At 37.9% G+C, this 25126-nt stretch overlaps 1 protein-coding gene and 1 long non-coding RNA gene across 2 annotated transcripts in view; one reads left to right on the forward strand and one right to left on the reverse strand.

The window, feature by feature from the left end:
* The window catches only part of LOC135194998 (epithelial discoidin domain-containing receptor 1-like), an 83908-nt gene that overhangs the window by 49929 nt on the left and 8853 nt on the right, over positions 1–25126 (reverse strand). The window contains exons 2-5 of the mRNA XM_064221269.1: positions 23767–23946; positions 22711–22820; positions 21503–21713; positions 15695–16302 (exon numbers count right to left, since the gene is read on the reverse strand). Coding sequence (XP_064077339.1) covers positions 15695–16302; positions 21503–21713; positions 22711–22820; positions 23767–23938 — 1101 coding nt within the window. The 5' untranslated portion in view covers positions 23939–23946. The remainder of the gene's footprint in view (positions 1–15694; positions 16303–21502; positions 21714–22710; positions 22821–23766; positions 23947–25126) is intronic.
* LOC135221296 (uncharacterized) lies at positions 9941–10854 on the forward strand. Its single transcript, XR_010315899.1, has 3 exons — positions 9941–10045; positions 10160–10204; positions 10601–10854. It is a non-coding gene; the product is annotated as an uncharacterized LOC135221296 (long non-coding RNA).

A 25126-nucleotide genomic window follows, 5' to 3' on the forward strand; every position in this document is an offset into this window, starting at 1 on the left:
GGGACACAAAATGCATGCAAGATGATTTACATCTTGGTTCCAACCTGTTAAGCATAGCCGACTTCGTGATTACTGTCACCCAAGTCTGCTTCTGCTTTACTAGAGTTGCCAGCGAGGTAGAGACCTATGAGCTGGTGCACTCCAGATGATTCTGTCAACGGGGGCGTGACCACAATGTGATTAGACCATATTGACCATATCATGAGGGCTAAGAAGTAAAATAATATATATATAATTATATATATCACCACTGACCAACCTAGCCAAAGTTAATGTGTTAACTAAGGCTTCAGAGTTAAGAAGTCGCCGTTTGTCAGCGACTCCACAACTAAATTAAGAGCTCTTCCTAACCATTTTCTACAGGATAGGATGAGTAGTACTTCTTGTCCCCAAGATTGTGTCTGCAGACACGTATGGCCCTAGCGAGCAGCAGATCTCATATTGCCATCTTCACATCTCGCAGGAGTGTGAAGTGAACCCAGAGTTTGCTTCGCTAAAACATGGTACTCAGGATGATGCTGAGTGCCATGCTCTGTTGAAATGCTTCCGAGGCCGCGCCCTCACCTCGTGAGCATTCAGATAAAAAGCTTTCAAATCTTTGTGCAAACACAAAGAAGGAGCATTTTTTTGAAAGAACTCCTTAAACCTAAAACCGTGTGTACTTCGATATGGGCAAGTCTGGTCTTTTCGGAACACTGCAGATTGCCCGACTGACTTCGACTTTCTTGATTTTAAGTAGATAAAACTTGAGAACCTGACAGGGCACAGGACTCTCTCTGGCTCCTGCCCACTACTTGTGCCATCCTTGCTTCAAAGATCCTGGCCCAAGGACAAAAGGGTTTCCATTCTTAGCCATAACGAAGGCTTAGAGAGCACACCTCCTGTGTTCTCTAAAGCCAAAACTTGTGCCGATGGCTTAAAATCTCACTAACCCTCTTTGTCGTATCTAGGGTGGTTAGAAGAAGAAGGCCTTCCTGATCACATACAAGAAGTTAACAGGCAGGAGGAGGTTCGAATGCTTTGACATCACGAACTTCAGACTACGTCTAAGTTCCATATTGAAAGCTTCGATCCGGAAATGCACAGTCTGTACTAAAGTCAGGTGAACGACCAGTTGACCAGTCAGACGAATCAAGGACAGCAAGGGCTGTACCCTGAAGACCAAAAGGCACTATTCTTAGCTGAAGGATGAGTGTCTGGACTGCCTGGGCGATTCAAAGTAGGCAAACCTTGGGGGTGTATCAGCAACAACCCAACGTCGTCCGCAATCGACTTCGTCAATAAGAAACTCAGGGCTACTATATGTCGCCTGATCTCGCACGAGTGTCTGACTCCGAGAAAACACGGGCGAGGGCAAAAAGTAGATGGTGAGCTAGAATCGAGATTCCACAGACCTCAATGATCGTGAGGGTCTTTGTTGTTTGACAGATGCAAATCTGTCAAACAACATTCTCTGTTGTCTGTTCGCACTGGCAGAATTTTCAAAACTCTCGGCAACCGCTAGACCACTGGTAGTTCAGGTGATCTCCCCCACGTTCCCGTGGCGCTGGCTACTTGGAACTATTCCCGTTTTCCTCAGATTTTCTCTGAACCCTGTCTCCTGAGGGGAGGAGGGTGGGAATTTAATTATATATACCTGCCAGGTAAGTAGCATAAAACTTTATTGTATCATAACAATATCATTTTTATGCATGACACTTACCTGGCAGGTATATATATAGCTGATTGACACATTTGGAGGTGGGTCACAGACAGCAACATCGTCATAATTCAAAAATTAAACTAATTTTTAAAATTATTTATTAAGTTCCTTTACCTGCTAAGGTAGCTGACTTCGTAGGTCCTGCCTCTTAGCCTGCTAAAACCTTAGTTAGCTCTCAACTAGGATGTGACCTGTTTGTTGAGAAAGCTAATAACAAGGGTCTGACAACCCTGGACGGGACCAATTTGTTTGACAGGAAACCCTAGCCCTCTCTTACCAGGGGCATTCATGCTAGGATAAGTTAGACCACCTGAACCACACACAAAGCTAACGTAACACATTACACTTCACATACTGAAGAGGAAATAACCCTCTCAGACAACCATAAAAAGAACACCACTTAATTAAAAAAAATACCTAGCATGTTAGTAATCTATCGTTGCTGCCGTCGATCGAGACGATTCGTACGGACTTTTGCAATCCTGTAACGAACCTCTAGATGATCGTTACATTCTACGCCTGTTGTTATAATAGGCTCCTTTCTCGTAAACTCGAGCAGGGACCGAGAGAAGATACTTCTTAAGATACGAGAGAGCTGTGGAATATCAGAGTTGATGTGGACCACTGGTTCCAAAAACTCGTTTCGAGGACTGGAGGGACTACCGAATTGCATTTACTTCTTTCAGATTAAGATCCAGGACATCTGAAAACACTATCCAGATGTCCGGCACCTTCTTTCTATCATGACGCACTGAGAGATGTTCAGAATAATTCCTAGATCTTGAATAATATTTCAGTTTCCCGGTAGGAAAAAACTGTGGTCTGAATTGCAGTCTATTCGGGGAAACAAACTTCTTCAGGAAGGAAATGGTCCCCAGCAAGCTCATCCATTCCCTCCCGAGTATGCTTACTTCCCTATAAGGCTGCGCTTTGCCTAAGCATGGAGAGCATATAGAAAAGTGCAATGTGTTGCGGTGCGAGGACCTCGTAGTTTCTATACCGTTCGGACTTGGTCAACGAAGCACCGAAAGGATTAACGAGATAACTCTGTTGCAACATAAGGTAAGGCAAAAACTAATGCAACGTTTATTCATTCACGTAAGGAAAAGAAATGCCCCCTCAATCTTAGGCTAAAGTCCGTGATTGTAGGACAGAGATACAGTTAGTCAGTCAATCCCGCAGGAGAGACGTAACCGCCAGCACAGAGATACGGTTTAGTCAGTCAATCCCGCAGGAGAGAGAGACGTAACCTACAGCGCATGACGCGCACGATCTGTTTACTGGTGGCTCGGTTGGAACTTGGACAGTCAGACACAGCAGCAGCCAGCAGCTTACGAACGTCGTCTCTTAACTTTATGTCTGGGTTGCCAGCTACCCTATTCTACGAAGAAATAGGTCCGTTATTTTTGAACAAAAAAGAGACTCTCAAGCTGGTATCTTTAAGCGAACAGAAAACGCTAAATATATAGATGCGTTTGTGTCGTCAGAACACTACCATACAACGGTAAAAGATAATTCGGAAACTCCTGGAAGGCTGCAGGGAGTGACGATTAAATGTCCTTAAAATAGTAGACAATAGACCTCTCGGTTGCCAATCCGAAGAGGTAACTACAGCAAGGCGTGTATGACTTGAACCAACCAGTAGTAAAATAACGCAAGGCAAAAAAATTTTATTATATCACAATAAAGTTTGTTCATACTTACCTGGCCAGACATATATATAGCTGAATTCGGAAATACAGCTACATACATATCTGACAGGCAAGTTTCATGAACAAAACTTAGAGAATCGAAGCAGACATCTCAAGCTTCTTAAGATACTGGACATAAGCGTTCATTGACGTAGTCTACAAGTCTATTTCTTGTACGAGTCTGCGAATGAGGAAGGAGAGCTCTTCCGAACCTTGTCCTTATTCGCTTACGCAATATCAAGTTAATGAGATGTTTGTCAATAAGAACTAACCCATTAACGGTACAGAGAGATATTTTGTCAATGAGGGGAGACCCACTTACTTGACAAAACGATAGTATATTGTCAATGGGGGAAAGTCACTGAATTGACAACACGTAATCCAGGAAGTCGAGCCTTTTATTTTTCGATTCCCGTCTCAAACAAGGAAGGGACAAGAATCCTGTTAAAAGACTGGGCTTACGGTAGGTTAGACCCCCCCCGACGGATGCTCCAATCGGCATAGGAAAGTCCTCGGACTAGAAACTAACAAAATACTATCATTTGAATGAAAAAAACCCATTTCAGATTGGTTCTACAAAAAGCTTTAAATTTAAATTTTTGGCAGTATGGCAAAGGAAGTCTTGCTTCGCTTTCCTGAAGAGCGTCCTTTTGATGAGTGCCTTTGTCAAGAATCTCTGAACGTTGCCGAAAATCCTGACGTTCAGGACGTCGAGCCTTTGCATAACCCGTAACTGTCTTATCTCAAAGTCTTGACTGAGGTAGAGAAAACGAGATCTTCCCTTGAGCTTTCCTTAACTCCATCCACCTTTGCGAAAAGCAATATAATATTGACAGAGACCTCTTGAATTCACGAAACCCGAGGTCTTGCTGGGTTTCGAAGACGAAGTTCTGTTCACTTTCTTGAGGCTCAAATCTTAAACAAGAGCTTGAAGAGTTCAACAGAAACGTTCTGGTGTGCGCTCGGCGTCCACTGACGAGGAGGACGCTCGGCGTCCTGGTCGCGGCGCTCGGCGGCCACTGGGCGGAGGACGCTCGGCGTCCACTGGTGAGTGCAGTCCATCCGAGCGTCCTGTTCAAGCCGATCGTCCAAATAAAAGCGTGCAGAAAAGCGTCACGCTCCTGACAGGCGTCAAAACAAGCGAGAGAAACTGCCTTCTTTTCCTATTTCTTGGTGGAAAGAAGAACACGTGATCAGGCAACTTTCGCCTTCTTACTTCTCACTGAAACACATAACGAGGGAGAAGGGACGTGAAAGCGTCCTCTTCTATAAAGCTTCTTAGTTAGGGCTTGCGAGTCCTTCCCCGAGAGCTCCAACCCAAAAGTTCGTGCGGGGAGGACGCCTCGGAGGACGAGAAGCAATCCTTCAGGATTCGTGCATGTGCACGCACTTTGGCAGTCTGGGTATTTTCATCAGAAACTGCCGAAGGCACGCCAGATCGGTGGGGTTCCCTGTAACCCTCCTTCGGCTTTTCGACATGCCCTCATCCCTTGGTTCTGGGAGTTCGACAGAGGTCTAGACCTAGAGGCGTTACAAGGCCGATCTGACGCACCCTCCACTAACAAGGGGCACTGTCACGCACTTAGGCACTTCACTTATTGCTCTCAAAGCAAACACTTTCGATTCTAAGTTACGAATCGAAAATAGTATAAGAAAGGGCAATAACCTCTACAGACACTTGTGTTTTTAGGCCCGAAGGCAACATTACAGGGGTTAGGCGTAACAAAAAAAACAGAAGTAGAACTCTTCACAACAATGAAGGAGAGCGATCACCTCTCGCAGACATAGTCATAACCCGTAGGCCATACTACAGCGTTAGGGAAAAATAAAGTCTACCGGAAGGTTAGCAGTATCACTACCCTGACTTCGTAATTGATTAATAGCGTACATACTAAACAAACTTTTCCTTACGGAATTAGACACGTTTACTGAATAATTACGCACCCCCAAGTGCGGAACTACCGAAGCTTTCGGTAGCCACACACTATCTTTGCAAGCACAACCCCCTCTAAACTAGCCTAACTAGATTCAGATATCTTATGCAAAAATGAATCAAATTCAAATCAATTTAAGATAGCGTATGCCTAGCCACAAATCCAAGTAAATAATTAAAAAACAATTAGGATACTTAGCGCAAATGAAGTTTCCAAAATCCTAAGCCGGAGGTACTGAAAACAGGTGTTTTCAGTACCGGCGACAGAAAATTTATGAATAGAAAATGGAATGGTTCCTGATACCCGCCTCCCAGCGGCGGGAATGGGTACTAACCAACCTGACCGACCACTGCGTGTGTCGGAAGTTTTTTAAATTCTGTCGGACTTCAGAAAATACAGCTATATATATACCTGCCAGGTAAGTGTCATGCATAAATTCGTAGTTTGTAACCAAGATGCGAAAACTCTGAGTGGGGTCGGGCTAAATGACCAAAAGTTCGCCTGATGTGGGACTGATCCGCACAGCAAGGCGAACAAAAAACAATTGAGGAATGAGGAGACAGGCCACTGGTGGCAGGTATTTGCGGCAGCGTTGCCAACGGTAACACAGGTAACTCATTTGACTAGATTTTACCTGCAGCGTTGGTAACACTGACAGTTAAAATTACCCACTTAGTGGGGTAAATATGTGGGGATATAGTTCGGGCTGGTCAGTGACCAGGGCTAATTCAGGTGTTCAGGGAGTGTATTGCAATATATATATATATATATATATATATATATATATATATATATATATATATATATATACGTACGTATATATGGAGAGAGAGAGAGAGAGAGAGAGAGAGATCATTGTATTGCTTTCAAAGTTGGAAAATAATATATACTCTGGCGACAATAAAAAAACACAATAACCCTTCATTATTACACTTCAGCGAAAATCATTGTATCCCTTTCAAACATAGTCGGAAAATTGAATATACTAAGGAGACAATAAAAACACAGTGACCTCTCATTATTACATTCTTCTATTCTGGCATTGGAGAAATGACGAGGACTGATAAGACTTTAAAAATATTTCATAATCAACCTACGTAGAGTCTACAACAAGAATTTTTACTTTATTTATTCCCACTCCATCCGTCAGGCGAGTGAAAGATTTAGCGAGAACCTCGGAAACATTCCACAATCCTTGAAAGTTTAAAAAGGCGTTACCTACTGTAGCACTTACGGCCACATTCTGAAAAGTTACTTACGATAACTTTGAGAGATTCAGAAGCCAACATGATTACTGGGAACTCCGACTTATTCGCATTGTTTATGCATAACTTTTGGTAAAACAGCATACGTTATGTTTGTGTGTATATATGTACATATATATAATATATACACATTAGTCCAGTCGTCAACAACACTTAGTACCATTGAAATTACAAGCAACTCTCTCACGTTCTTGTATTCGTCTCAAGTAATGGCGTGTGTCATGAATTGAAGACGAACGCTCTGCTAATCGAGTTCAGTAATTAAGAGCCTCTACGCTGTGTATGACAGGAGAGAAGTCTTCATGGTAAAAGCGCCATGAAATCATAGGCCAATAGCAGTTTGATTTGTTAACAAACTTACTTTCACGGCTAGCTAACCTCATAACACTGCCATAGTTCCGTCACTTGAAAGTCCCAGCACCAACAACTAAAATATTTACCTTTTAGATGTGATAAGAATGTAAATCAACCCGATTCGTGTGTACAAATTACAGTCAACTCGGCAAAAAATTGTCTAGTTGTTCTCTCATGAACGTACTAACTCTATTACCGCTCTGTTTTTCTATTAACTACAAATTCCTGACAACGATTCTCTGATTTGATCGTCCTAAGTGACGACGCCATGATGTAGTGCACTCTTAAGTAAGATTTAAGACGGTTAACTGAATACCGGCCATGAGTACAAGTCAACAGACATTTACAGTATAGACCTATAAACCAGTTTATCTCTCTCTCTCTCTCTCTCTCTCTCTCTCTCTCTCTCTCTCTCTCTCTCTTCCGGCAAACTCAGCACTCTAGTGCTAAGCACTCCTGAACGCCAGGAATGTGGGATAATCCAAGAATTAAAAAAAAAATCGAGAAATGAGCAATAATATGGCACACGCGGGACTATGCAAATATCCTAGACTGAGGCCGAGTGGATTAGTTTTAATTACAACGGCTTAAAAATGACCTGGGGCGTAAAACTCTTTAACTGTATCTAATTAGCTCCCCCACAAAATCCGATGAGATTAGGGCACCGGTAAAAATGTTCTCTTCTTCCTGCACAGCAACGGGGGCTCAGCAGTTCTACGGTGCAGCCACGGTCTAGGTATATACCCAAGGTCCTTTAAATATACTGGGATTTTGCGCTCGTTTGTTCTTTGTACTTTTTGATGGCAGAGGAAATCCTCTTTTAGTTCGCAAGTATGAATAGCTTTTGGTGCTCATGTTTCTGAGAGTGAAAGCTGACGATATGTCTTCATCGCGCCATTGACTGACAAGCTTATTAGTTATGAGAACATTATCTGTGTTGTACTTAGCACAGGTTGAAATAACTTGTTTATTTATGTTAATGTGAACTTAGGTTCTGTCACTTCCATTTCCAAATTAACCAGTTTCAGTTCTTGATCGGTCTTTTCCAAATGCTCTATTTTTTTCTTTTTCTTTAGCTCTTCCACTTCCTCTACTTGTTAATTGTATTTTGTTCAGAACTCTCTTCAGGCTGTTGCAATAATTTCTTGAACAGAGACTTCTGAGAAGAGCACGCTTCCAGTAAACAATCGGTCTGCGCGTTTGCAGAGCATGCATCCATTTTCTTCTTCGTTTTTTCTTCTTTTTGGGAAACTAAAATATCGAATACCCAATAATTAATGGTCATTTGCTATTACTATGACATCCAAATACAGCAAAAATGGAAGGCATGGCTGCTGGAAGTTTAATAAACGTGACAGAGACCAGTAAGACTACCTCTAGTCAGGTCAAACCTCGGCCACCGTCTCTCCGAAACTTAACGTCACGAAAGCTCCGCCCACATGCGCGTAGCTCACTGATGAGCCGACCTCTCCGAGTATATTTAAAAGGACCTTGTATATACCTATACTCTGTTTTTCCCATCTGTCCAATCGGCTGTGGTGTTTGCGTATGGTAACACTGCGTCCCGGGCTTTAGATAGCAAAGACTATATACTGAAGGAAGATAGGAAGGCTCAAAATAGGAATGTTAATATACTAGTTGCCAACCCCAAAGTGAACACAATAGTTTGACCGCTCAGTGTTCAGATGGCGTTGTAGGTATATCGCAGGTCGTCTGTTTGTTTATATTTAAAATTTGACAGTTGACACAAAACGAAATCGTGGCGCCAACAGTGAATAAGTCACACAAATGTGTTGTTTGCAATAACGAGAGAAACCGATCCTCAATAAGTGTTTTCACAGGTACCCTAATGATAAAGAACGGGCATTACTTACACGCAATAATACATTAAATATGTGCTACTAATCAGTAATCCCCACTGTATTGGCTATAATATTAAGGCAAGGCATCCGCAGTACTTTTTTTTTTGTTTCAAACTTTTTTTTTTTTTCTTTTTTTTTTTTTTTTTTTTAAGTTTTACTGAGTAACTTTATGACTTCATCACACTCAAACCAGCAACCAAGCAGTGCTGTCCAATTCAGGAGTGTTAAGAGAATGAAAAAAAGTGCTGTTTGAGAGTAAAAGTGTTCAAGGTATGTCAATGAAAGTATAGCCTACAAGGTTAGAAAGGTTAGAAAAAACTTCCAAATTCTTAGCCTAACCGAAACTGATTAGTATCACAGCAAACATGCCGATAGATGTCCAAAGGTTAGACAGATTTAGTATCGGGGATGATCCAAAATCAGTGGGTAAAAGATCGAAAAAGTGGAGAAGCAGCTTCCAAATTTATTTAGAAGCACTAGGGAAAATGGGTAAAAAGCAGCAGAAACCATTGTTACTTCATACTGCAGGTTTAGAAGTTCAGGAATTTTACAGAAGACAATTGAAGGGCTCACAAATCCATTTGCTCCTCAAGCAAATATGTACTTTTTGAATGTTTATTAGCTCATCGAAGCCTCGCAGGAATCAGGTGAGACAGTAGATTCATTTGTGACTAGGTTAAGGAAATTAGCTTCAACTTGTGAATTTGGAGATCTAGACCAGAGGTTAATAGAGCAAATTATAGTAAAGACTAACTCACAAGAGCTTAGGAGACATTGCTACAAGAAAAGTAGCTAACCTTGCAGAAAGTTCTAGAAATAGCAAGAGCGCATATTTCCCAAGTCTAAATGAGTAGCTGAGTCACAGCCAAGAAAATACGTTTGGCTGTAACTCCGAAAATAGCCATAGGATTTTTTCAAAAATAATCTCAATGTGATTCCCACAAAAAGTTACCTTACATTGCCCAACGTAACCTTACCTAACCTAACCTAACTATAGAATAGTAGAATGATTTTTTGTATGCTGGTGAAATAGGATGGCATAACATATAGTATTATATCACCTAGATGCTTGATATGGAGGAACCTCATCCAAATTCAGGAGTTGAGGCAAAAAACCTCACGACAACTAATTGAAGGTAGTATTGTGTGTGCAGCAGGCATTTCTCCACCAAAAAATAACTTCATCCAGCTTCTGACAAACACTGCCACAATGCCTGCCCAGATCAACATGTGGAAGGTACGTGTTATCTATTTTATTTATGTGTTTAGTCATTATAATATTATCAACTGATTTTTTATCAGTGAGACATATTTTTCTACATAAAAAGCCTGCATCTATTGCACATTACAGGTTCTACTAGCTGCACCAGATCAGATGTTGACCTTATAAAGATAAGTGAGTTAATGAAAAATGCTGATTTAATTGTAGCCATATAAAGCTTAGATGCCTTTTTACATGTGGGTATGCTGCAAAGGAAAATGAAAGGTAAACTCGCAAGCACTTTTGCCGTATACGTACTTTATTCTGATAGCAGAATAAAGTACACAGAAAGCACTTGCCAGTATTCTCACCTTTCATTTTCCTTCATGGCATTCTTTGTTTCATCCTATTTATATTTTTTTCCATGTGCAACTTTGGATATATCTATTCATATATGTATGTATATATGTCTTTAATAATTTATATAACTGCAGTACATAATTTAGTAAAATGATTTTTGTGCGCTATATTTTTGTGTATATATATATATATTTTGTATAATGCACTTATTGTTGAAATACATATTTTCAGATACATCAATAGATTTACACCACCAAGCAAATTACACATCAAACTAGTTGCTGACTTATCCACACGAGAATTTGCACAACCTTGAATATGGTGTGTGTTTGATGTGCAGTTTGTATATGTTAAAATTTTCTGAAATGATAAGTGTATCACAATTATTCTAAATATAGTTAATCTTGTAGGTATCATTCCTGCTCTGGAGAATAGATCATCTGACATAAGAGCTTCATCCTTGAAACATGGTAAATGGTCTATGCTTTTGGTAGATATTCCAGTTTTGCTTTTACTAACTAGAATTCATATAGTAGGTAAAGATTGACCTTTAAGATTTTGTTATATTAGCTACACATATATTCACTTTGTCTTCAGTGAAAAAGTGTTAGACTAATTGTTGTATTATGGCTATAAGGTTCATCTATCAACTGACCAGTGAAAATTCCAAAGAAGATTGTGAAAATATTGAATTAAGTGAAAATGTTCAATCAGATATTGGTAAGAAAATCTTGTTTAGTAGGGTTTTTGTATGTATTTATGCCTAAAATACTTATGATTTTACCATCCAAATGATAAAGTATGATATGGCATTTGTTTCATTTCATATTATTTGCATTTCCAGAATTTACTGATGGTTATCTAAAGGATACTGGCCGTGAAGTGTAACAGTAATGCCACAGTAACAAGCATTATGGATAATATTAGTTGTATTGCTACAAGTGTTAGTCCTACTACAAATATTATGACTGCTTGACCTACATTTGCTATTAATAACTACTACTTACTACTACCCCGCTACCCTTCCTCCTACTGCTGCTGCTGCTTCTACTACAATTACTACTAATGATGGTGTTGATTGTAGCATTCTCAATGGAAATGATAATTTACAAAATCCTGAAATACAGTATGACCATAAAATTAGGGTTACACGAAGAAGGAGAACCAACATTCACAACCATAAAATCAAATGGTAAGATGTTACCAACAGAATCAGTTTTTAACAGATCAAAACAAAATATTTTTCCCCAATAAATGGTCAGTTCTGAAATACAATTAAATAAATAAATAAATTTCAAAAATTTTTATATATATATATATATTATATATATATATATATATATATATATATATATAACAATTTAATAGTTATTCTTATGTTTGCACTATGTATTTAATTCTTGAAGAAAACATTTTTTTTTAGTATTATGTTTTCTCATATTACATTATATTAGAACCTATTTGCATGTAATTCATCATGCAATTTTGGTTTGCTTGTATTTGTTTGTTGTTTTTTTTTTTTTTTTTTTTTGGTTTACAATTTTTGTATGTGCACTATTATACCGAGTTATTTTTTCTTATGTATAATTTATTAAAGTTCATTTGCATGTGATTTATCTTGCATTTTTGGTTGGTTTGTAGCGGCCTTATTTCTATTTCCAACCCCCTTTTGATTATTTTTGCGTGTGATACAAATTTAGTGAGTTATTTTGTTCCGTTTTGTTTTGTATATTTATACATTTATTCGTTTATGTTACTAAAGAGTATACATGAGTGCATCATGCATTTCCGTTTCAATAAAAAAACAAAAAAAAAAAATTAGGCATATTGTATTTTATATACACCTAATATCTCCATTCTACAATGGCCTACAAACTGTAATTAAATGTATGCCTACACTTATGCACTTGTGGCTAAGTTTAACAAATCAAATGTATGGTATATTTTACTTTATTCGAACATGATATTGTATAGAACATTTAAAAATGGTTGTAATATACAATACTTAAAAATACACTGAGAAACATAAGGAATGTATTCTTAATCTATATATTGGTACCTATTTGTAAATTTGCAATTTAGTTACCTAAAATTTTAAGAATATCATAAATAAATTAAGAATAAAAAATAAAATTAACGACGTAGTAATTGTCAAATTATGAACAAATTTGTCGCAAAATTTACAATCGAATTCCATCCTATATTCCCCGTAGGCATTACCGCTCTGAATGTTTAACCGTTCGCTCAATAGATGGAGCTATTCGTTCGCATGGGACTATCTGGTCATCTTTTTTTCGCACACTCATTTGAGTGATATTATGCTCAGTCCTTCCTATCTTCCTTCAGTATATAGTCTTTGTTGATAGTTACACTATGTGTAAGTTTTAGGTAAATAAAAGGATATCTGGGTGTACGTTTGCAACTGAAAAGTGTTTTAATAATTTACTGTATGCGAATTACACCGTTAATATTCGAAATAGGATAATGTTATTATTGTTGAGTGTCATGCTGAACGTAACTATCTAAAGCCCGGGACCGCAGTGTTACCATAAGCAAACACCACTGGCGGGTGGACAGATGGACAAAAAACCGAGTATAGACCGTGGGTGCAGCGGTGTTGCCACGGTCTAGGTATATATACCTAGACCGTGGGTGCAGCAGCAATTTTCAGAACGGCTGTTCTCCCCCCCCCCCCCCCCTACACTCTCTCTCTCTCTCTCTCTCTCTCTCTCTCTCTCTGAGCCAAACGTAAGTTTGCGGTTGTAATTAGCCTAACCTGGCGCCAAAAACCCATATCGGTTAATCCTGGTTTAAACCCCCAGGCTTCAATAAACAGCATTAAAGCATAATGATTATCCCAAAAAGGGCTGCACAATAACGGCTGGAATGAAAACCATTCATACGCATCAACTTGGATTAAATGAACGTTTTCACAGAGCCAGAGGATTTTGGTACTAATAAATGAATAGGTTAATTTCGCACGCCGCAATCTAGCAGTAGTTAACGACCTGCAATGGTGCTGTAACTAATTAATAAATTTCAGTCAATGAAGTAATTATTGAACTAATATAATCTCATATTCGCAGATATATTTTGAATCTGAGTGAAGATAAGTGCTTTACAGCAGTATGGGTTTAATGTATATTAAGATCAAGTCTTCCCGTTTATTCCAAAAGATAACGTGTGCCCACCTCCCACGAAAAATAATTACAAAATAATATTGAAGATTTAGATAATAACAACAAATGAGAAACACCCACACACACATTTGTTCAATATGCCTTTAGATTAATGATACTCAAGAGTTTGGAATTACAACCACAATTTTTCTCTTAATTACACTACCGGATTTCTCATTAATTATTTCGTTCTTATTTACATAATTGTTTTAAATTTTGTTTACAAAGGTCCTGGACAACGTCGCCTGAGGAGGCATTGGGTCCATTGCAAATTTGGTTATTTGTTGAGCTCCAGTTGAAATGCAACGGTACAGCAATTATAACTTTGTAAAAGTCATTCGTAACAGTCTGAATATTCCACGGTGAAATTAAGTCACTATTCTGTGCTTTTAATATAAGGGATGACTCTGAATTAATCTGAATTAATGATATATGCTTGGGAACTTTCGACTTGCTACTCAGATTGCTGCTGTCTTCAACCCAGAAAACAAGAGATGAGTTTGTGATTCTATTTATCCAATAATAATAATAATAATAATAATAATAATAATAATAATATGAAACCAGCTATAAAATATTGCTAGCATACGATATCTTTAGATACTCCAATTTTTTAAAAATAGTCGACAGAGACACTGACTAAAACACAAATGGATGATTCTGAAAGGCTGTCTTAATATGTTAATATTCTATAGACTACGCTACGCTTTTGGCATTAATGTAACTTTCCTCTACTCTTTTGATCATTCTTAACACGTCAGTCTCATCTTTTGTATCAATTTATAGAATATTCCCCTTATTGTCTTTTTTGTGGATCCTCTCTCGTGAATTTGTAACATAAAAAAATCTGATATTTTCTGAGTCTACTCTAATTCATCTCCAGGTAAAATAAGTTTGTTTGTTTGTTTGTATGGTTTTTTTACGTTGCATGGAACCATGGTTGGATTCAGCAACGGGACCGAACCAACGGCTTTACGTGACTTCCGAACCACGTCGAGAGTGAACTTCTATCACCAGAAATACACATCTCTCACTCCTCAATGGAATGGCCGAGAATCGAACCCGCGACCACCGAGGTGGGACGCTAATACCATACCAAACCACGCCGCTGAGGCGCTAGATAAAATAAGGTGAGGCTGGAAATAAATATTTTGGGACTGGGAAGCTGTAAGAATATTTCGACATACAGCTTACAGATTGAAAAACCAGGGGTCAATACACAATGATCAAGCTTAACCTAACCTGGCCTAGCCTAGCCTAGCCTAAACCTAGCCTTTTGAAGCCAATAGTGCACTTCAGGTCTCTAAGAAGTAACCAATCATCACTGAAAACAGTTTAAGGAGTGGAATTTTTGAAAAGGAAATATTTTGAAAAGCAAAGGTGTAAAAAAAAAAGCCTACCCCTACCCTAATCTTAATTTTTGCTGTTGACATTGTACATAAATTATCACAGAAGTAACCTAACATCACTGGACATTAAGAACTGGAACTTCTGAATTAGGAATATTGTGCAAAGCTCTCTATGGTCAAAAGGAAACTGGCCTTGCCTAGCCTAAACTAACTTGGTCAAGAGAAAACTGGACTTGCCTAGCTTAAACTAACTTTGTCATGAGAAAACTATCCTGCCTTGCCTTGCCTAGCCTTAACTAACTTGGTCAAGAGAAAACTGAACTTGCCTAGCCTAAACTAACATAAAATTTCATCGTTGACTATACTTTCCTTATTACCCAGAAGTACCCATACATTATTGGACAATGCTAGGAACGTTTTTTTATTCGAAATATTGTGAAAATATGACCAGTGGTTAAAAAAAAAACGCAAGGGTTATTAGAAAGCTAGAGTAACCAAACCGACTTTTTACAATAGCATGTCCAGAAGTAACTTAACAGAATTGGACACTTATGAACTTTTTGACTTTTGGATTGGGTCCATTAGAACTTATGTAGGAGGGGAATTGGAAAAACCTGTTTTTTAATCAATCTTTTCAATCTTTCCAACCAAAATAACACATAATGAATAGGCCACACTTGGCACAACAAAACAATTGTACATATCAACAAAAATGTACACAAACAAAAAACACATAAACAACACAAACCCATTAAGGAACATGAAAACAAAACTGACGGTTCCTCCTCAGAATTTACCTTAATCTGCCGATCGAAGTTCTCCGGCGGAGGTGGGATGGGAGGAGGCGGATTCGGCAGGGCGGCCAAGGTCATGGGTCGAGGGATGGAGGTGAAGGTGGAGGTCGCTGGGAAGGTGGAGGACGGCCTCAACGTAGTCACTGGCCTCAGCGTTGGAGTGGCATACACTGGGACGTGGTCCGGGGTCAAAGGTCGACCTCGGGGTAACGTATTGTGAGGTGAGGTCAGGGGGCTCTTCTGGATGTCATCGTAGAGCAAGCAGCTTCCTTCTTCGTAGGTGGGCGTGATGGTGCCACCTATCCCTACGCCGAGTCCCACGCCCTCCATCAGGCTCTTCATGTCCAGGGTATCTGGAGGCGGCCTACGGAAGACCCTGGGCGAGGAAGCCTTTCCTTGCCTCCTTCGAAGCCAAACGCCAGCCCACACCAGCACCAACACGCCCACGCCCACGCTGAATCCAACGGCTACGCCCACGTAAGTACGGTGTTGGTGGGCGGTGTAGACAGCCCAGACGTCGGCGGGTGGTTCCGGAGGGCGGCCTGCTGTGTGTTCTTCTGGAGAGGTTGTCTGCCTCTTCTCCCAGTCGCCTAGTCGGCAGCCGCATGGTGCTGTAAACAGACAATTAAGGATTATTATTAACAAAATATATAATTTTCATATCAGAACTAAAGTGGCAACATGTCTATGCAATTTTACAGAGAGATAAGCAAAGGGAAACCAATAACAGTAAGATAGTTGCTGAAAAACCACACTTTTCAGCTTTCACTGAGCTGGAATGACACTGAATTTTTGCTGTCATTGGACAATAACAACAAAAAAAAGCTATTTGAAGACCTTATGAGTATTATCAGAGAGAGAGAGAGAGAGAGAGAGAGAGAGAGAGAGAGAGAGAGAGAGAGAGAGGAATGATGTAACTACTTTCGTCTACGATTCAATCCTTTGCGATATTTCTAGGCTGACCATATGCCTGAATCGTAAGCATGAAGACTGATATATATTCAAACATTCTTTCTTCTCGGGAAGATTAAAAGTGAGTTAGAAAATGTCCAGTTTTAATGCTTTTTTTTTAATAGAAATTACTTAGTTTAGGGAAGTAGATTCTCTCTCTCTCTCTCTCACTCTCTCTCTCTCTCTCTCTCTCTCTCTCTCTCTCTCTCAGATTGCTTAAACGAAAGTGAAGTCGCCAACGGCAAGATTTCCAGTATTACACACTTTCATAAATATAAAAATTACGTATTTTTTTAAAGGGAAGTAGGATAATTCAAGATATTCCCTGCAACCAAACAGGTTACATAAAAGGCGGTTTATGTTACGTAAACAAGTTTTTCTTTTTGAAAGATACTGGATTAAATAATATATCATTTTCTTGCAATCTTACATAATTACTTATAAGTAAAGATGGTTGAACTATAGTAAGAACTCTAGGCTTATACACAAGTTTCACGAGCAAAATAAAATCGAAAAAATAAAGAGATTCATCAGAAATCGATGACCAACATTCGCTTCGCTCTAAATAAAAGCAAAATAAATAAATAAAAGCAAAAACAGACGCATAACCGAATCAGTTCGACGCTTTAATTCCGAACAACACTTTTTTCGTATCATCGAATTTACTAAATCCAATTCCATTCGGAATTGCCAACAAGTTTATCAGTAATGTAGAGACTCCATTATGCCTGAAATATTCCAACAACTTCCAGCGTGTCACGGGCGCGAAATTCGTGACCTGAAAATAATAATGCTTTCGTCATTGCCAGAAATGGAATTATGACGCGTTCAAACTTTGAGTGTGGAAGAAAAATTGCAGTGGCGGGAAATAGAGGTGGAATGTTTGAACATAATACAACGATGCTTGTGATGAATTTGGAATGAGTTTGAGTCTGAATGCATTTCATTTGTTAATTAGGTCTCTGTGGGAGCCGTGTAAAGTTGGTTGGTTTTATGGGCATTTTTTTTATGCAAGCATCAGACCTTGGTCTACCAACATAGACGCATGTAAGGAAACTTGTTGTATTGGAAGCTCTCTGCGCAGTCCAATACATGCGGATTATGCAGTTCTAGGAACCATAGGCCTATTACTGCCCATACTGGGGACAGATAGCGAACCCCTGGGGAAACATAAGGGTAGATAAGTAAGGTGAATCAATGAAGGTGTGATTAGTTTAGGTTAGTGTAAATTTAAGTAGTTTGACCTGTGATATACGTCGTTAGTCTCCAAAATAAAGGATTCACATTTTCCTTCCAGTTGCTTAATTTACATCGATCATAGAAAATGGAATCGTTTTAAATATTGCAGATGTTTTGCAGCTGGGTGTTGGCTGTTAATACCAGCTTCTCATACGAGGATAATGCTGTGTGATAAATTGACAATGGCAGCTCGAGGGAATAATCCTAACCTGACCTGACCTAGGCTTATCTTTCTCTCTCTGCTTCCTGTAGGAAGGGAAACTCTTCTCCAGAAGGACTCCTCTCTTGATAAATTAATATCTGAGTGTAATTATTAATATCATGGGTCCTACAGGGGTGGGAAGAAGGGGGGCCTCAAATCATTCGACTTTACGTCAGTAGGCTTATAGGACTCATCAGAAAATTTACGATCCTTAGAAGTCGGTTTTCGCTTTGTCAGGATAAAACCAAATGACCAGCAGACCGTTAGACCGTGGTCATAAATCGGTTGTCATCACCATCAAGGTCCAGAGACCTTGATCACCATCGTCATCTCAGATCAAGCCAGGATTATGCTGGCACGGGCTCTTGCTCTGGGCAAGCCAGTAAAAAAAAACTGTTAATCTTTCATGAAAAATGTGTCTTTTTACAGACGAAATTCTGACAAACAAACCTTGGAACTATTAAATCTGTGCTAGGGAAAGTGAAATTAAAATCGTTATCTTTTATAAGCAAACGTATAGACCAGTATCCTTACATTAGGCCTACAGGGATATAACCCAACTCTGCTGTTCTTGTCAGCCTCAAAACTGCTGCACAGCTGAGGTAAACCGCCCCAAGGCGTTACACAACGGCAGTTAAACGTTAATGATTCCAGCTAGCTGTAAATAATCGACTAGTTGAAATATTCAAGCACTAGAGGAAAGGGGAGATCGGGATAGCTGAAGTAGATGCACCTTTAATGCTCCCAGTGACACACTACCTCTCTCTCTCTCTCTCTCTCTCTCTCTCTCTCTCTCTCTCTCTCTCAATCGCCTTATACTTTGTAGGCTAATAACGTAGAATACTCAAAGGAATAATATACTGAGGGATGGCGCTTAGTAGATTACTAATCAGCAAATGCTTTCAAAATCAAAGGGAGAAATGCTGTAGCCTTAGGGGAGAGAGAGAGAGAGAGAGAGAGAGACTGCCTCCATTAATGATGTAACAATGAGAAGTTTATTATAAAAGAATTACTGTTTCTAAGGCCATATAAATAGATAGATCTGCCCCACTTATATTCTCTCTCTCTCTCTCTCTCTCTCTCTCTCTCTCTCTCTCTCTCTCTCTCTCTCTCTCTCTCTCCTGAATTAATGTCTCCTTCTCATTCGACATCATCACCACGTTATTACATAACACAACAGGAAGTGTTACTGCATAACTTAACATTACCATTGCACTACAAAACACTAAGTATTTTCCACAGCATTTTTGAACAACAATTGGGAATTTTCTGAAAAAAAAAAATACTAAATAAAAAAACACTAACTATATTCCACAGCATTTTTGAACGACAGCTGAGAATTTTGTAAAAAAAAAAAAAATGAATAAACAAGTATTATCCGAGGCGTTTTTGGGAATTTCGTAAAAAAAAATATATAAATATTTTTGTAAAGATAAAGAGTTTGGTTACGGTTAATGCTGTTTATATATTACGTGATGATTTTGCTATTCTGTAAAGGACTGAGTCTATTATAGCAAACGCAATCTTAATTAGCTTTGTTTCCCCAATTACTGAAGGCTGAGTTGTTATTATTATTATTAAGTTAAAATGAATGATAGCACTATTGGAATTATTATTCTTATTATTATTATTATTATTATTATTAATTATATTATTATTATTATTATTATTATTATTATTGTTGTTATTATTATTATTATTATTATTATTATTATTCTTACTATTATTATTATTATTATTATTATTATTATTATATACGATTTGCCTACAGTGTAGCCAATAACGTTTCTACGATTATATTTCATTAGATGATATAACAAAAAAAACTCATAAGAAAACAATCTCAAAAAGGAATTATTTTTAATTTAAATCACCCCATCCCTTCCACCCATTACTCCCCCCCACACCCCCCCCCCAAAAAAAAAGAGAAGCTTATCCTATTCTCTGCTTATTATACGTCTGCTTTAAGACGGATTAAAAAAAAAAACTTCGACCTGAAAAATCTGAATGCAGGTGATATCAAAACTTCGGATGAGTTTTGCATTAGTCCTCTCCCAAGTTTTCGGTCCAGTATTAAGACTAATCTGCATTTTGTTTTATGTGCGTTTTGAGAGAGAGAGAGAGAGAGAGAGAGAGAGAGAGAGAGAGAGAGAGAGAGAGAGAGACTGTAGATTCAAAGAACACTGATGAAGACTAATGGCTATACGAGCTGTATTGAAAGAGTATATGAATATATATTATATATATATATATATATATTATATATATATATATATATATACATAAATAATTTATATATAATTAATATAACTGAATCACGAGTGGAACGTATATCCATATATAAAGGTGCAGGCCACGAAGGAAAAATAAACAACGGAGTTTCTGCAAGATCTTTCGACTCGACTCCGCAGATAGACTGACTTACATGTAAGTCAGTTTATCTGCTGAGTAAAGGACGTCGAGTCGAAAGATCTTTGCGAAACTCCGTTGTTTATTTTTCCTTCGTGGCTTACACTTTATATATATATATATATATATATATATATATATATATATATATATATATACACACACACACACACACACATATATATATAGATATATATATATAATATCAAATAAATATACACATAATTATGAGTATACATACATACATATATATATATACGTACATATAATGTAAGTGGAATTGCATGCAAGCAGAAAACAAATGAGAAAAGGAAGACAATGCCAGCCTCTTAAACATTCGAACAGAGGCGACGTGTAATTCGCTCTCCTTAATTAGAAAATAAACTCGGCGGTAATTCCTGAATGTGACTTCAAATGCAGCGTTTGTTCCCATCCGGGAATCCGGGAATCGTTAAGGCGCCCAGTTTCTTTGAGCAGTCAGACACACAAGTATGCATGCATACATACATTACCACATACATACATACATATACTGCATGCATATATAAATTATATATATATACGAATATATATACAATATATATATATATATATATATATATATATATATATATTATACGCATATATATATATAAATGAATATATATATATATATATATATATATATATATTCACTAGCACGTGATGTATACATGCACATGTATACAAGCATAAATGATACACAGTGTGTAAAGCCTGCGCAGAATAGTCTTCGTTCATACATACAAACATACATGAATACACGAAGTTCATAGATATATACATACTAGATAAACAGAGGACCTCAGTAATATGGGATGTTCAACACACGCGTACATTCATTGTAATATATTACACGTTTATGTTCGTATGCATGTATGTATGCACGTATGTATAGCAGAATCCATTTGATATCACGTCTAATTAATTATGCAAAAATCCATCAAAGCAATTTTCTAACACCAGCGAACATATTTAAATCAATTACTCACTTGAATCGAAATACAGCTCGAGTATGTTGACCTCTAGCGATGACACCAATAACGTGACCTGCAGGGTGGCCCCAGGTCTCTTTTTCAGGTCCAGCGTCAGGTTGTGGGGGCCGGGAGGAACCAGGTCAGTCGAGGACCAAGACCAGGTCACCTTCGCGTCGTCCCAAACGGACGAGTTGGCGCCGAACTTCACTGTGGCGCTGATTTTCGGCTGCAGATCACAAAAGGGTAATTTGCATATTAAATGATGCCGATAGAATTGCCATTATTCATCGGGTGTTCTTTTTTTTTTTTTTTTTTTTCTAAGTCAGTGCATGGAATGGCATGAAAAGGATTTCGCTGGTGATTCAGTGGAACATATGAAATGAATTCAATTTTTTTTTTACTAGCGAACGAAACTGAATTACCGGTGAATTCTAAGCGTATTAACAAAAGAATTTTAAAAAAATTCATTGTGTAAATAACTCGGGTCTGACAATGAAAGTGGATTACACTGAGGCAAAAATATCGATGTGGAATCATCAATATTTGAAATCTCTCAAACAAAGCAAAAAAAAAAAAAAAAAAATCTAAATCTTTAATTTGGCTAACGCTATTTCACTAACTATACATACTAGCAAATGAAATCTCTAATGAGAAAAATACATAATTAATGTATAACTGAATCACTAAATTTTGGAACGTGATGAATATATAAATAAAGGCAAAAGCAACGAAGGTTAGTGAAACGAAGGATTAGTGCGAGGCCTTTCGATTCAATGTCCTTGACTTAACAAAGTAAAGGACATCGAGTCGAAAGGCCTCGCAGTATTCATTCGTTTCTCTTTCCTTCGTAGTTTTTGCCTTTTACATAATAATAATATGTAATCATCTAACGTTACAGAGTCATCAATCAACCCTACATTTCAATCACTAATACACATGCAGATAAATTCTCTAAAGAGCTGTGAAATTTAATATTAAACAACAGAATCATTTAAATAATTATCAGATGTACTATCTAATAATCAATATTACAGAATCATCAATCAACCCTACATTTCAATCACTAAGCAGATGAATTCTCTAAAGAGCTGCGATATTTAATATTAAATAATAGAATCGTTTTAATAATTATCAGATGTACCATCTAATAACCAATATCTGAAAACAACCTTACTAAGAACCACTTCCAAAGGTAAACAAAACAGAAAAGGACATCCACTCGCCTGGGCATTAAGATTCGAGGTCGTCAGGTACAGAAACATGGCCTTGAATCTCCGCATCTCGTCGAAGGTGAAGGTCAGGGGCAGAGGGCTTTCTGGGGCGGGCACCAAACCTGTATATTTCGGAAAAAAAAAATTTAATAACAGGTTTTGGTATCAGGGTTACTGGGTTCGCTGTACGTAATTTGGGAGATCAGGTTGTAAATGGAGTGGTGAATTACGTATTAATGACAGTGCTAGGTTATTAAAGCAAGGGTATCGATTCATTACTTATATATATATATAGTTAGTTTCTGTGTGTGTCAGAGAGAGAGATAGAGAGAGAGAGACTATCCTTTTAACATAACACATCAGAGCCAGATATTGATTTTATTCTCGCATATTTGTGTGTGTGAGTGTGTGTATGAGAGAGAGAGAGAGAGAGAGAGAGAGAGAGAGAGAGAGAGAGAGAGAGAATCTCTCACAACAGAAAACACAACACTTTCCTGAGGGGACTAGTATCTCCATATTTCAGGATAATTTTACATTTCCAAAATTTTCGGATAAAAGTTGAATAGTTCCGGCTGGATCCGGCTTTTCTTCGTAATAAGAGATAGGCCGGATCACGAACCGTAGGTGCCTGTGTTTTTTAATAAATCATAAAATTGTAGTTTTTTTTTTTTTTAGATGACGAAAGACTAAAATTACCGCATGATATTTCTAAAGCTAAAACCAATATGATGGATGAGACATTGCCCTGTTTTATAAATAAATATACCAATTGCAAAGAAGGGAAGGAATGTGAAATATGGAGTGCAAAGAAATGAACAAATGTGAAAGTGCAAGGGCAAAGGGAAACCAACGTGAAATAACTGGTACAAGTGTGAAATGGCCCCGTAAAAAGGAAACAAATGTGAAATCGTAGGTGCAAATTGGAGACCAATGTGAAATAGATTTTGTGCAGAAGACGACAAAAATCAAACTGCACGAGCAGTGCAAAGAAGGGAACGAGTGAAATATATAGACGGGAACACATAAGAAACTGAAAAAGTACCAAAGTGAACAAATGAATGAACTAACCTTCCAACTGAGGATCCTCCCGAGTCGTGGGCTGCAGGACGCTGTTCACGTCCTCGTCGACGCCCGCGCGCCCGTCGTAGAGCACGCCCTCGCCCACGCTGATGATCTCGCCCGCCGCCGCCCCCACTGACCAGGTGTAGGTGCCGTCGATGGCGCCAACGCTGTAGTTCATAAGGCCGTCTGCGGATGAGAAAACAGAGCAGATCTCACTCATTGGTTGGAGAACACGACAAGGAATCAGGTCAACAGAGTAAGGTCGTAATATAATTGTTCTTTCGTGAACGATGTGTTGAAGATGATCTGTGTGTGTATACATACACACACACACACACACACACACACACACACATATATATATATATATATATATATATATATATATATATATATATACGTATATATATATATAGCCATATCGAGCCCAAATGTCCTTTGATATCTAATTCGCTCTACCTCGGAATTTAACATATTTTCATATATGTTAACCGAAGGGGATTTTTTTTAGTCGATAAGAAATTCGTCGGTTAACATATATATATGAAAATATATTGATTCCGAGCTAGAGCGAATTAGATATGAAAGGGACATTTATAGCTCGATGTATATGTATATGAATCACCGTGGGGAATGTTATGTAAAATGATATATATCTATATATATATAGATTATATATACATATAATATACTATATATATAATATAATAAATATATATATTATATTGGAAGCCAATTATATACCATCAAATATTACGCCGTAAATGAAGTTACATACCAATAAGATAGGTTCGAATCCTGAGGGGTAAGTGCATATATAAATATATATATATAATATACATATAGATTTTCCCTCACAGGGACCCTTATATCCCGATCTGTCCCAAGTCGCAAGAAATAAAAAAATAAGAAAATAAAAGTCATTGTTCAGCTTTTCATTTCGAACAAAGAAAAGCTGACAGCAGATAAACGATACCTTTTATCATCCCAGGGAGATCTGAAAGAACATTTCGTTTTTATGCTCGTGTACTTTTTTAAAACTCTATTTTTATTGAAAGAATCAAACTGGTTGGCAGGATTAAGAATATAGAGGCTTACGGCTTCGCCCATTTTTCATGCTCATACGGATACGAACAAAATTTGCAGTAAGGTAGAAAGGATATTAAAGGTTAACATTAAATAAAATTAACTAAACTTGCCATGTCGTATATGCTTCTTACGTTGTCGTTCGTGTAGTGAAGAGACATTCCTACAATCAAATATACTGAAAGTAATTGCTGATTTATTTTCTACTTGTATTTCAAACAGACACTATATATATATATATATATATATATATATATATATATATATAATATATATGTGT

Source organism: Macrobrachium nipponense, chromosome 20 (genome assembly GCF_015104395.2).
Source record: "Macrobrachium nipponense isolate FS-2020 chromosome 20, ASM1510439v2, whole genome shotgun sequence".
Classification (NCBI taxonomy): Eukaryota; Metazoa; Arthropoda; class Malacostraca; order Decapoda; family Palaemonidae; genus Macrobrachium; species Macrobrachium nipponense.